Source organism: Paramisgurnus dabryanus, chromosome 5 (assembly GCF_030506205.2).
Source record: "Paramisgurnus dabryanus chromosome 5, PD_genome_1.1, whole genome shotgun sequence".
In the NCBI taxonomy this organism is placed as follows: domain Eukaryota; kingdom Metazoa; phylum Chordata; class Actinopteri; order Cypriniformes; family Cobitidae; genus Paramisgurnus; species Paramisgurnus dabryanus.
In genome coordinates this window covers 43,755,024-43,768,926 of record NC_133341.1, presented here as the reverse complement: position 1 = coordinate 43,768,926, position 13,903 = coordinate 43,755,024, and the positions used below count along the sequence as shown (strand labels likewise).

General features: G+C 36.6%; 2 protein-coding genes and 1 long non-coding RNA gene across 3 annotated transcripts in view; 2 read left to right on the top strand and 1 right to left on the bottom strand.

Moving 5' to 3' along the window:
• LOC135774296 (uncharacterized) overlaps positions 1 to 5,310 on the bottom strand; it is a 46,558-nt gene extending 41,248 nt beyond the window's left edge. The window contains exon 1 of the long non-coding RNA XR_010543670.2: positions 4,706 to 5,310. This is a non-coding gene — a long non-coding RNA (uncharacterized lncRNA). The remainder of the gene's footprint in view (positions 1 to 4,705) is intronic.
• A 122-nt stretch (positions 5,311 to 5,432) lies between these two features.
• On the top strand, positions 5,433 to 9,521 carry prdm12b (PR domain containing 12b). Its single transcript, XM_065284283.2, has 5 exons — positions 5,433 to 6,257; positions 7,462 to 7,652; positions 7,756 to 7,911; positions 8,080 to 8,194; positions 8,336 to 9,521. Exons 1-5 carry the CDS (start codon positions 6,038 to 6,040, stop codon positions 8,758 to 8,760), a joined length of 1,107 nt encoding a protein of 368 aa, XP_065140355.1. The 5' UTR covers positions 5,433 to 6,037; the 3' UTR covers positions 8,761 to 9,521.
• A 424-nt stretch (positions 9,522 to 9,945) lies between these two features.
• The window catches only part of c5 (complement component 5), a 30,221-nt gene continuing 26,263 nt past the window's right edge, over positions 9,946 to 13,903 (top strand). Inside the window, exons 1-5 of the mRNA XM_065284282.2 lie at positions 9,946 to 10,134; positions 12,009 to 12,204; positions 12,283 to 12,439; positions 13,516 to 13,586; positions 13,671 to 13,765. Of these exons, the coding sequence (XP_065140354.1) occupies positions 10,070 to 10,134; positions 12,009 to 12,204; positions 12,283 to 12,439; positions 13,516 to 13,586; positions 13,671 to 13,765 (584 nt within the window). The 5' untranslated portion in view covers positions 9,946 to 10,069. The remainder of the gene's footprint in view (positions 10,135 to 12,008; positions 12,205 to 12,282; positions 12,440 to 13,515; positions 13,587 to 13,670; positions 13,766 to 13,903) is intronic.

The window sequence follows — 13,903 nt, the reverse complement described above, 5'->3', positions numbered from 1 at the left end:
AGACATGCGAGAACCAATGAGATAACTTTACCAAATTTGAATATTATCGAGCCCCTATGGTGACATTGGAGTAAAAAAAATCTCAAGTTTAGTTTCATGTGCTCAAGTGAAACTTTCATGGGCTCACGCAAAACCTTCATGTGCAGAATTTTTATTAAGTTTAGTTTCGCGTGCTCGCGTGAAACTATCGCGCGCACACGTGAAACGATCGCTTTCACGTGCGCGCGCGGTGAGCACGCGATAGTTTCACGTGCTCGCGCGATAGCTTCACGTGAGCATGCGATAGCTTGCTAACTTACTAAACTTTAAAAAAAATTATGCACATGAAGGTTTCGCGTGAGCACATAAAACTAAACTTTATTTAGTTTTTGCTCAATGTCCCCTTAGGGACTCCGTAAAATTTCACACGCCGTAATAAAAAACTACACTTCAGCTATAACAAAATAGAATGTTTTTCTCTGAAGACGACTTGATGTATGAAAACTAATAAAATAAAATAAAATCGAAAAGAATCCGGGCTTGAGCATCTGACTATATAAGAGTTGGTGAAATGCATCCTTTCAAGCTGCACTAGAGTTTATGGTACACACAAGCATCCCATAAACGCAACCGATTAGCTCATTGTGTACTACGACGCACCTTCTTCTCCTACACTCTCTAATCTGCGGTCAAGACGACGATGATGTAAGCCATCAAGTCTTTACCAGTAATTACACATCAGATGACAACAACTTAAAATTGATGCCCTATACGCGCGAGCTCTAAGTGGCCATTTGAAAAGTTTGAGACAGGAAGCCGTGTTATGGGGGTGTCAGCATGGGAATTGATAGGGCAGCTGTACTGTACGCGCTCCGCAGTAATAGACGCGCGCAGCCCGGTGCCAAAAGCACATTTGGCATCAGTAGCAAATGAGTAATTATTGGGTAATGACCCAGAAGGTGTCCCCTAATTGAATAGTGAATGTAGGGAGAGTGGTGCCACACTGTAATAAAGGCAGATGGATTATTTCAGGAAATATTCTCTTAAGTGGAAGGGTAAATACTGATGAGCCTGCATTTATTTCTCTGACCTTTAGATAGATAACCACTGATTAAAAATTTAGGCTCTAGTGGGAAAAGAGGTTTTTGCTTTTACTTTTTGCCGTTTTTTTCTTTCTGACCATAATAGACCGCTATTCGCATTCAGTCTTAATTCATAAATGCATTAGTCACTCACAAAATTGACTTGTGCCGCGAGAGAGAAAGAAAAAGAAGTTTTGGAAAAGCCGTAAAGTGGACTACTATTGTGCGCACTAAGAGGTCTTTTGTTTTGAGATCATTTGATGCGCGCGGCGACGGTTTTCCCCGTAAAATGTCAAGATTGCAAGAGGTTTATGCTATTTTCTCCCTTTTTCCTAAATGAAAGGTGAATTATGTAAATGCGAGCATCATATTTACCTTTTACAAGCATTTATTTTTTCTTTTAATGCACTTATCTCTCAAAGGAAATTGCTAGTTGATGCCATCACTTATCTGCAAGAATAATGCGGGTCTTGTTTTATTGCCATCGCATCTACATGTTTCCGATGTCTTCTGCTTTTTACCGCTGCTTATCCTTGTACTCTCACCTTGAGTTTTGCAACTGTGTCAGGTTTCTGTATCAAATGGATCAAATAGATCCTTCTGAATTGAGAACCGTACACCGGGGTTACCTGTATCGTTAATGTTTGGGAGCCCTTTCTAACCCGCTATACAATTCTTATAAAACAAGCTTTTGCTCCATTATCAGAGGATTGACTTAATAATGGGCATAAATAGACAGATTTTTTCTCTTCTTTACCGCTTCAGTGGCGCATCTGCTAATACATGCACTTCTTGTTATAGGCAACCTGCAGGCCACTCAAATGCTCATTTAAAAAATAAAGATGTATTGTGACTCATATTTTAAATATTGCAGTGATGCATGATGTGACTAAAAATAAAGATAATATTGAAGAGACTGTCAATGCATTTGTTTGCTTTTCTTGCATTTTCAACAAGTTTAATATTGGTTCTTTTAAGTCTGCTCCGGTTGGTGTCACGCGGATTTGCCAAATCCGATGTGTGTGTATATTGTGGTCTCCACCCACCGGGACACTTGTCTCTGTCTCCCACTGACTCTAACAGCAGCTGTTTTCAAATTTTGCTCCTTTTCACATCATCCCCTGCTTTGCTGCTATTACAGATGAGATTATGAAGAATCTGTGTTGAATAAGTGAAGATCAATTAACAAAAAAAAAAATGAATACACTTAATATAACCTTTATGATCTTTGCAAATCACTGCATATAGATCTATAGATGCAAAATTAAATTATCCTTTAGTGGAAAGTAAATATTAAACACATTTCAAATTTGACTAATTGTCTCTCAGTTTACCAACAAGTAATTAGTGAACATCCATTATACCAGCTTGACAGAAACTGAGATACTTGTAAATTGGAGCTGTAGATTTTTTTTAAATGCATTGCATGTTAAAACAAAGCATAGTGTGAATGCTGCTTGTGTGACTGAGTAAAGCTACCTTTTATTATTATTATTATTATTATAATAAATGCAGGAATTATTTCTGCCACCTGTCTGTCACCTGTGGAACTTACTTAAGAACAATCTTAAAGCTTCGTGCAGCATTTTGAAAATAACAACAATAATCTAATTATTATCTAAAGATAGTAAAAAACATTATTATGTTTGTATTTAATATATATTAATATTTAAATGTCTCTGAAGATGTTCATATTTAGTGTAGTGTCTAATAAACAACTTATGCAAATGTATGAAATTGACACATTCAAATATTTTCTAGATGTTGGGCAAGTACGGCTATGTAACTACACCAGACGACTGATGGACTGTTCACCTGATGCGACTTTAACATGATATGCAGAGACATAAATTAGTGAACATTATTATTTTCAGCGCACTTTCTCAATTTTGCAATTGTAAGAAAGGCGCATTGAAACGCTTTTATTATTTAAATGCTTGTGCAATTAGACTAAAATATAAACAAATATATTTGCGTATACAACAAATTAATATTCTTCTCTTTAATCGATTGGTCTTATAAGTTTTATAATTATTTGCATATGTTATGACAAAAAAACATTATTTTGTTAGCCCAAAATAATAAGCTACGAGCGGCATAAATATGCTTTGGACTCAAAACAGACATTCCAGCATTTAAATAATGTTTTTGATAAAACACAGTGGTTGTCAAACGCTCCAGTCTGGTCGTCTCTTCAATCTCTCCATCATGGAAATTGCGCACGTGCTGCAGCAAAATCCATAGCTTATTCAAAGCTTTGATCGCATTGAAGTCACTGTACTACGAACACAGACGACTAATATGCACAATACTCGCGTGATATTGCTTTCTGCTCTTGGTTTTCTTCCACCATTTGGGCACATTCCCATGAGCACTCGTGTGATGTCGCACCCCTTTCCGACGCGGCTTTTTAGCGTTTTCTGTTCCCCCTCCGGTCTCTCTGCTCTATTCACGTCCCAGTCTCAGCTGGTCTAAGTGGGTTAAACCTGGAGAAACCTCTATTTTTGTTTTGTCCTCTCTTTCTTTCAAATAATCAGCCGTGTGCCAAAAGTGTCCCTCTTGTTTTTACGCGTGCCAGTCACCTGCCGTCTGCCTCGCTCCATCCTTTTCTCAAAGCTTGCTTTTCTCTCTCCAGTTCTTTTGACTTTCTGCGGTCTGGATCCCCAATGAGATTCAGATTGGGTACATATTGAGTCCCCTATTGTCCTTCAAGGGCTGTAGTACGCTAATTAAATTTTATCCAGCCATATAAAAACCATTTCTCTCCTCCACGCTCCCAATTCAGCATTCTAGCCCAACTCTTCTATTTTTCCTAGGCCTAAAAATCCAGTGTTCATTGAGTCAAATCAATTGAAAAACATTTGCAAATCTCTATTATTCTGGGATTTTTGTCTCCTTTCTCTTCTGATAAAAGCACCGCGCAACAGCTTGCAGCTTTGTGCCACCGAGACGCGCGGGACAGACGAAGGCCATGAATGTAAAAGACATTACGCGCGGCAGCCAGTTTCTTTATCATCCTGTTATGCAGCCCGAACTCATATTTGCATCTGATTATTTGATTGAAATTTAATTCATTGTCCGTTAATTAACACTGCGTGGTTTTATTTAAAAAACGCCGCTTCTGATACGCAACTTTTACAGTAGTTGCATAAGACGCAAGAATTCTCTTTCATTCTAATAATTATGTAACGATTGTTTTATAAATCAAAAAGTTATAAATCTTTTGTATACACGCCTTTATATATTATATTCAATTTGTTCGTAAACTGTCTTAAAATAGGCTATTTGTTAAAGTCCAGTTATGTTTAACTAATCATATTTAGTAGTTTTTATTTGCTTAAACTTAAATTAAAGTGCTTTATATAATTTTTTGTAAATTAATTTTTTTCTTTTCTAAAATGAATACAGTCTTGCTACATTAAAACCTATCGTCCCCATGTTTTGCTTACATCTATCACCCCAGGCTACAGTTTGCCCCTATTTATGAAACTAATAATAGCGCAATAAAAACAAATCAATCTCTACTTGTGAAAATCCAATTGAAAAGGGAGGGTCAAATCCTAAAGAAAACGAAAACCGAGAAGGGGGGTTATCCCCCAAAGCAGCTGTTGAGTCTTAATCTTTTTTCTTGCCCTATCACTCACCTATATTCTCCTCTGCGCTCTCCTCGCATCTCTCTTTGGAAGTTCTCGCCAGACCCCATCCTTGTCCAGATTTTTTCGGGCCATCCCCTTGTACTTATCCTAAAGAAAAGAAGAGTGCATGGATGTCAAATTGCCCTCAAAAACACCATGAAAGATTGATTTGCAGCACTTTTCATTCAGCCCGCATTATTTTGAAGAGAGCTGAATAGGAAACCCGCAAGCCGGGGAAGGAATAAAGATGTCCTCCCTGTTGGAAAGGGGGGAAACTGCCCATTTTGTCTCAGTCCATCAACCCTGGAGAAAGAGGGGGAAAGGCAAAGGGCTATTCATAAAAAAGCCCATATACACCTCGCACAATACTAAAAGACTTTAAATTAACATCCATGAATATTAAATTACTTCAGCCTGAAAAAGATTGAATAAAAGATATACTTGACCCAGACGACTTTGCATATTTTTGTACTCCATAGCACATCATTAAAACCTATTCAGTTTGTTTATGCGATTTTAATTTCGATATGATCACCGAGTCCTAAATAAATAATTATTTAGGCTAATTCAAAATAAGAAAAAGTTTGTGATATGAAATAAAGCAATCATTCATTATTAAATAGTGCATAACTGTAACAGTTTTATGAGAAATATAGCACAAAATATTTTCTAAAGTTTAATGAATTTGAAAATGAAGTTTAATTTCTTCTGGATAAAAAATATATCGGGCAAAATATGATAGACAAAATCTAATGATTGTAAATATTATTTGTCATGATGCGCACTGATAAAAGTGACTAACATGCAACATAACTTGCAATCTTTATCAAAATTAAATAAATCAGCTGGCATTAATTTTAAACACGATCCTTTACTCGTCTTTATGCTAAAAATTTGTTTTGTTTCAAGTTTGCATAGCTTTTCCATGCCAAAAGCGCCGTGCGCCTCTCAGCCGAACAAACCGCTGGAGCGGAGCGCACAGCGGAGATGCACAGGGGCTTGTTATTTTAGCCAAAACGTGGTTGTTGGATCCTGAACATCAACACACACACATGCTCCCCCTTCTTCCCCCACCCCCCTCAGGAGTAGCCACTCAATAAAGAGTGTGGCGTTTTTTTCCTCTGGTTGAACAAATCTAAAGAACACAAGGGGAGGGTCATTAATAACTAATTACCGTGGGTCAGACCTGACGCATATAAAGCCCACCGGGACCGTGGAAAGGAGAACATTCTCTCGACACTTAGCAAAGAAGAGAGTGTTGATATTGCACTTGGCTCAGACATTTTGTCTAATTTTAACAGCAAGGGAATATTTGCGTAGGGATAAGAGTTTTGGATCGCCATGGGTTCAGTGTTGCCTGCAGATGCTTTGGTTCTGAAGGCTGGATTTAAGCAGCAGAGTTTGGCCCTGTCCGACATCATCACCTCAGACATCCTTCACAGTTTCCTTTACGGCCGCTGGAGGAACGTACTGGGCGAACACCTGTTCGAGGAGAAGACAACCACCGTCAGCCCCAAAACAGCCTTCACCGCAGAGGTCCTGGCGCAGTCCTTTTCTGGAGGTCAGTACACATGATTTACAACACTGTATTCGTTGTTATTTATTTGTTTAAAAGGATTAATTTTGTCTGTTTGGATAATTTATTTAAAAAATGTCAAAAGTCTCCACGACGCATTAATGTATATGACGCAGGTTTTACGCATTTTGTTCTAAAATAAATTGTATAATTACTATATGGTGGAATAGCGTACACTGCTAAAAAATGAAGTTTATAAAATGTTCTTTGTCTGTATGGTAACTTTAAAAAATCCACATACCTTTCTGTTGCGCAAAAAGGTTAATTGTAGTAAAAAAAGCTTTACAAACGATGAAAAAGTAAGAAAACCAAGCCGTAGAAGTAGCTTTTAAAAAGTGTTATTTATTTATTATTATTATTATTTAGTTTTAGTATCAGAATATTTTTTTTTCTATAAAGTTTTCGGTTGCAAACCAAAACTTACCTGCAATTCCTATACAGTAAGTAACTACCGGCTTAGTTTAGAGTTTATTTAAATAAGGCTAAATAAAATTATGAGGGTAACGTTGTGCTTGACCTGGGAAAGTTGCCAATGAATCCAGTAGGGTTGGATAAAGAAAAGGCTGTCATTCATCAGGCCGGGACAGTCTCCACACCCCCGCTTTGACACTTTTCTTCCCTCGGTCACATTTAAAGTTTCCCGTCCCGCTGTTAATATGCCGTGAAAGCTAATTCGTGCGCTATTCACACCATGTCAAGCAGCTAATCTCCTTTTCTGCGTTTTGTCAGAAATGCCTGGGCCGTTTAAAGAAAAATCTCGTTTCTTTCAGTGCTCATTTTGTGCTACAAAATTGCTGAAAGGATAATGAATACGGAATAAGCTGTTGCCTATGAATATATAGCCTCGTCACATTTAAAGCGTGGAAAATTGCTGGATTCTTAGGCTTGAAAGGCATTTGACATTTATTTGAGTATCGCCATTTGAAGTTATTCTGACGCGCAGACAGCGCATTCCTTTATACAGGCCTTCAATAAGAGGACAGTGAATAAAAAGTCTGAAGAAATTGTATTACAATGTATTATTATTTGTCGTGCGTTTTCCTATTTCTCCTTCTTTAAACATTATTGTAAACAGGCTACATTCTTAAAATTATTATTGGTCATTTTTTTATAATTTGTTTGCAAGTTCTTATTAGTTTTAAAACTAAGTCATGCAGTCAACTTACTTTTTTGCCGCTTTTCCTTTCAGAGGTCCAAAAACTCTCCAGCTTGGTGCTGCCAAGTGAAGTAATCATCGCGCAGAGCTCTATTCCAGGGGAAGGTCTTGGCATCTTTTCCAAAACCTGGATTAAAGCTGGCACCGAGATGGGTCCGTTCACTGGCAGGGTCATTTCACCCGAACATGTGGATCTTTTCAAGAACAACAATCTCATGTGGGAGGTGCGTGCAACAGGTGTCGCGGGTGCAACTGCGCTGTTGTGGATTTTAGCATGTTAGTTATGGCAAATCAGAGATTTACGAAAAGCCTTTTTTTTGTTCTTAGGTTTTCAATGAAGATGGCACGGTGCGCTATTTCATCGATGCCAGTCAAGAGGATCATCGGAGTTGGATGACTTACATCAAATGCGCGCGCAACGAGCAAGAACAAAATCTTGAGGTCGTGCAGATTGGAAGCAGCATATTTTACAAAGCAGTAGAGGTGAGTAAATAAGTACAGCTATGTTTTTTAAAAGTTTACATTTATGGTATACACTAACTGTCAATGAGGACGTTCCGGTTTCTACGAAACATTAAACAAATGCTTATATAATTTTTTGACCATCCAGTAAATATGGTTTAGTAAATATTTAATTTATTTAATTGACAGACAATACCTCCAGATCAAGAACTGCTCGTGTGGTATGGAAATTCCCACAATACCTTCCTTGGCATCCCGGGTGTCCCCGGCATAGAGGATGAGCAGCAAAAGAAAGCTAAAACTGGTACGTAATTCATTTGCTTTAGGGCTATGGGTGGGTTTCATACCACTGAGATAAGATAGATCTTTATCAAAGCGTTACAATAGCCCTAGTTAAATCTCCATTAGCATGTCTATAAAGTATCTGAACCCTCTCTCCTCACAGATGAATTCCACCTGTGCGAGAGCATCTCCGCCGGCAGCCTCGCCAACGCCAGCCGCATGCGCTGCGTCATTTGCCACCGCGGGTTCAACTCCCGCAGTAACCTGCGCTCCCACATGCGCATCCACACGCTGGACAAACCCTTCGTCTGCCGTTTCTGTAATCGACGTTTCAGTCAGTCTTCCACCCTGCGCAACCACGTGCGCCTCCACACGGGCGAGCGGCCCTACAAGTGCCACGTCTGCCAGAGCGCGTACTCACAGCTGGCAGGCTTACGGGCGCACCAGAAAAGTGCAAGGCACCGGCCACCCAGCACAGGGGCCGTCGTGGGGTTGCAGGCCCACTCACCCCCACCTCCCCCTCCTCAACTGGCACAGATTCCTCACCCGGCCTCCCTGGTGCATCACATACCCACCATGGTGCTTTGAGAGCGCATAACAAACTGAGTCCTCTCAGATGTTTGCAGTCTTACACAGGCTGTTGGCTCATGCGTGTCCACAGTACGCCGGTCCTGTTGAGTACTCTCACTGCTTTGTGGTTTGCCTTCCCGGTCCTCCTGTAAAGAAAAAGCAGTGGTCAAACAAGGCGAACAGGGCCTGCACAACTCGGCAGAACTAAAATAGGCCATTAATGGGCCGTTTTTGTACGTTCATGTTGAATATCATCGCCGGAACAACACACAGATGGCTCTTTAGAGATTATTTCTTATGGCAAATATTCTAGATATTCATATGTGCATGCAACTGTACTGTTTTTCCTCATCTCCATGCCACATCAACATTTTTGTACACTGTAGCTACAAAGATAAATGCAAAGGCAAACAATAAGGCATACAAGCATTAAGGAAGTGAATAAGACACCTGTATGGCAACTCCAGATTTGTTTATCACATAACATAATACACTGGGATCGAGCGCCACTTAGTGTCCAATTTGTGTCACCACATCCCAGTCAGAAAAGTGGAAGCTGAAAGCATGTGATTGTCAATGAACAAAATGAAGTATGTAAAGGAATGTATATATGATTTGAAAATGTACATCCAAAAATATAAAATAGTCACTTTATATGAGTATGTATGTAAAGCTTAAAGTATTATTACAAAACTTGGTTCTATTATATTATGTATAATATGTTTGCTTATATAAAACTATTTGGGTATTCACTGTGTATGCTCAATAAATCATGAACAAATAAGCGTTGTCACTTTTGTAATCGTTTGGTTGTTCTTGTTCTTTATTTTTGGTTTGTTGGTCATGTGATGGTTGGCTACTGAGCAACAAATGCAAACATGATCTATGAGACTCTCGTTTGAATGCGTTACTTAATCAATGACAAAAATCCTTTTTCCCGTAAGGGTCATACAGTTGTCCAAATGTTAAACTCTCTTGCACAATAACAAAAAATCCATTGCAATGCAAATATCTCCAGATTCTTTTTCGTGATAAATAGATCTATACTTGCTTTGACTGCAAGCATTGCACAATCAAATGTACTTTTCTAACAGAACATGTAAAGCAAACACAATTATTATAATGATTTTTTTATAATTCTAAGTATTTTCCCCCACTTGGAGTTTTGGTCTGCGTTTACCTCCTGACAATTATCAAATGTTGTATGGGTTCGTTTTCAAACTTTTTAAGATAGTTAAGCTAATAATTAACTTAAAACAAGCACAGCAGACCGTGATTTGACCCAACAACTAAGACCTAGGACTGACTTGTTGTTAAGCAGCAAGCAATGGCACGCTTAATTTTGTTCTGCATATTTCATCTCTTCGCTTGCATTTGTGCTCAGGAAAAAGCGTAAGTTGGAATTTTTCTTCACAAATTTGCAATAGCCAAATATTAAACTGTATTGTTGGAAAGTAAAATTATAATCTTCAAAAGATATTTACAAGCTTTAGCATTTTACGCATTTGGCCAGTGACTTACAGGCATTACAAGGTATACATTTTTTATCAGTATGTACGTTCGAACTTATTAGCTTTTGTCATGCTAATGCAATGCGCTACCAGAGATATTGTCTTAAACCTCCTAAGACCATAATACTTACCATTTTCGCTTCGGTTTAGGGTTAGATTTACATAAAATGACATACCCAAACCCAACTCTAACCCTAACGCCAGGCGAGAATGGTTTCAAATTTAGAAAATATAAAAAAATTAATCTGAAAAAATTGAATAAACCTTAAAGTGACATCCTAATGCAAACACCAAATCTAACCCTAAACCGAAGCGAAAATGGTTTGAAAATAGGAAAAAGCAGTTGAGTAACCAATATGTGACAATACCACATAAACAGAAATTCGTGACAGTATCACGAAAAAGAATAAAAAATACGTGACTATATACATAATTTTGTGAGACTTATTGTGTAACTGGAACCTGTTGTACACAAACGTGGACAATTACACTGCTTCATGTTCAAAGAAAAATATTTGGTTAAAAAGTATTCATTTAATTTACTAAATTTTTTTAAGGTAAGTGGTTGCAATCAATTTATTTAAGCTACATTTAAACAAAAGTTCTCTATTTTATGTTATTTTACTAATTTGGTTTTTTTAAATGCAGCTTAAATAAATTTAATTGCAACCACTTATCTAAAAAAATTAAGTAAATTGAATGAATAATTTTTTTCAGTGTATTTATTTGTTCTTGCTAACCCCAAATAGCTGGAAGAAATCTAAAATACAAGCCAAACCAAAGCTTGGGTCTTAGTAGGTTAAACAATGAAGTAAACATTACTTAATATTTAGTGTTTTGGACATATACTTAAAAAAAACATTTAAGCGTACAAAATTCACAATGAAAAAAATATTAATTCAATTTACTGATTTTTTTTGCAATCAATTTATTTAAGCTAGATTAAAACAAAAAAAAAGTAAAAATAAAATTAAAAACTTTTGTTTAAATGTAGCTTAAATAAATTGATTGCAACCACTTACCTTAAAAAAATTAAGTAAATTGAATGAATCATTTTTTTCAGTGCATTAAACTAAAATAATCAAGTGAAATGAACTTAAAATTAGCAGTACATTTAGTAAAGAATAACCTTAATCCTTTGTGCATTAATGTTTTAATTATTTATGCTTTATCACAGAATAAGAACTGATAAGAACTTTAAATATTTGTAAATAAAATACCACGGGGTTTTAAGCTTTTATATTATTAATGCTGTCGTAAATTTTGTGAAATCACCGTTCAGGTGATCAGTGTTTACTTAATGAACCGTGTTCATTTTATTATAGTTCTTTGCACAGTACTGACAATGCTTTTCAAAAATTCAGTTTTTTTTTTGTGGAGAATAAAGTTTATTCTTATTATATCATTTATAACACCGACAGTAATATAAACAAATAAAAAATAGAAAATCTAGAGTGGATATGTTGGATAGAGCAATTGATATTACAAATGATTTTACGTTAAATCAAATTAGGTTACTGAACTTGCTGAATTATGTTGGAATTACTAGACATGTTAAGTTAAATGTATACTCTTGTTTTAGTTTACATTAGGCAAACAGCTTTCCTCCAATTTTTAAGTAAATTCAACTTGTCTGGATTTACAGTGATTTTTACATTTGTCTGAACTCATGCTTTTACAATAAATTTAAAATGTTTGTAATTTGTTTTATTTCATGTAAGACTTTCTGGATTCAAGTTTTGTCTTGTTTTGCAGATTTTTAATCACTGCACCAAAACTCCTGCGACTCGATGCTTCAGAAAATGTTATGGTGCAGTTGTTCGGTTATGACCAGTATACCACCGTAGATCTTTACCTTAAGAAATCACTGGCAGCAGGAGACAAAACATATGCATTTCAGTCCTTAAGACTGAATTCTCAGAACAATTATCAATCTGTGGCTACTTTACGGGTAAAACTGCAAATTTAGGACCATACTGGAGAATATTTGTGTATGAATGCTCAGCTTAAACCTCTTTTTTGCTCTTAGATCATGCCTGATGATTTTCCAAAGGACCAAACACATGTCTACCTCCAGGCTATATCTCCTGGTGGTTTCAGTGCACAAGAAAGAATCCCAGTCACTACTGTTAATGGTTTTCTTTTTATCCAGACCGACAAGCCACTATACACACCTGATCAGGAAGGTCAGTTCGATAGGAATCATTAAAGGGAAGGATCACTCAAAAATTTAAATTTTGTCAACATTTATTTACCCTCATATTGTTCCAAACTTGTGTAATTGTCTTTGTTCTACTGAACACAAAGTAAGATATTTTAAATAATGTTTGTAATGAAGCAGATCTGGGGCACCATTGACTTAAACTAAAATAATACCATGGAAATCAATGGTGCCCCAAAGCTGTTTGGTTACAAAAGTTTTTCAAAATATCTTCTTTCGTGTTCAACAGAATAAAGAAACTCATGCAGGTTAACAAACATGAAGGCGAGTAAATGATGCCACAATTTTCATTTTAGGGTGAACTGTCACTTTAAAAATTACTTAATTGTTTTCTGAAACAAAAATGTGCCCACTAAATCTGACAAAAATGGCTTCTGTAGAAAATTAGGATGTAGTGAATATTATGATAATGCAATGTTGTCTGTTAGGGTTCGTTTTGTAGTTTTTATAAATTAGGACTGTCACAATGATTAAATAATTGTCTCATTACGATTGTTTGACCTCATCGCGATGATTTCAGATCACCGCAATGATTGCACATCTCTTTAAAAAACACAAGGGGGAGCTGCAGCGCCTGTATAAACAGGCAAGAGACAGTATCAGATGTCTCCTATCAGAATGGCTATTTAAGGCCTGTTCTGGTATAGTCAGTTTATTTTGATTGCATTTTTATTATTAGTTATTTTTCAGACACTTTATTGTGTTTATTTCTTATGAATAATTTTCAGTTTTTGAAAGATACATTTGTGTGAAAATTATTTCATGAACAAACAAATTTTTTTTATGAGAATTAAATGTCAAAGCAATAAAACAGCCAATTAATCGTCATAATCATCACCATTTATTAGGCAATTAACCACCAGCCAAATTTCATAACCGTTATAGCCCTATTTATAATCAGCTAGGTAAAAGCAATAGATGTCTATGGTATGTACCTACTTAATTAGTTACAAGTAACTGATAACAGATAACTGTTACTGAATGTATGTGTAAATAAGTAAATAAATTAATCACATACTTTGATCTTCCATGGGTTCACAGTACAAGTCCGTGTTTACTCCCTCAACGAAGAGCTGAGGAAATCTAGACGTACAGTCACCCTTACATTTGTGGTAAGGATCATTCATCAAATCCTCGTGTTTAAATGAAGCCTAAATATCTATATGTGAACCCTATTGATTCAAACCTTTTTTTAGGACCCCGGTGGTATCAAGGTAGAAATGATTGAAATGACAGACATCAATGGAGCAAAGCCACTTCTACCTCCCTTTAAAATACCACTTAAGCCAACGTGAGACATTTTTATTATATTTGGATTGATCTGAGGTTTGGTTTAGATTATTTTTACACAACACAGTGAGAAAAGTCCAACATCCAAAACCCGAACTGTCCTGGTGATCAGTAATGAAGGTTTTTTACCAAGGTAATG

Bases quoted from the DNA above. Each gene is read 5' to 3' on its own strand.
- prdm12b (XM_065284283.2), top strand. From the start codon at position 6,038: ATGGGTTCAGTGTTGCCTGCAGATGCTTTGGTTCTGAAGGCTGGATTT. The intron at 6,258-7,461 runs GTCAGTACACAT...TTTTCCTTTCAG, and splicing joins GGCGCAGTCCTTTTCTGGAG to AGGTCCAAAAACTCTCCAGC. The intron at 7,912-8,079 runs GTGAGTAAATAA...TTTAATTGACAG, and splicing joins TATTTTACAAAGCAGTAGAG to ACAATACCTCCAGATCAAGA.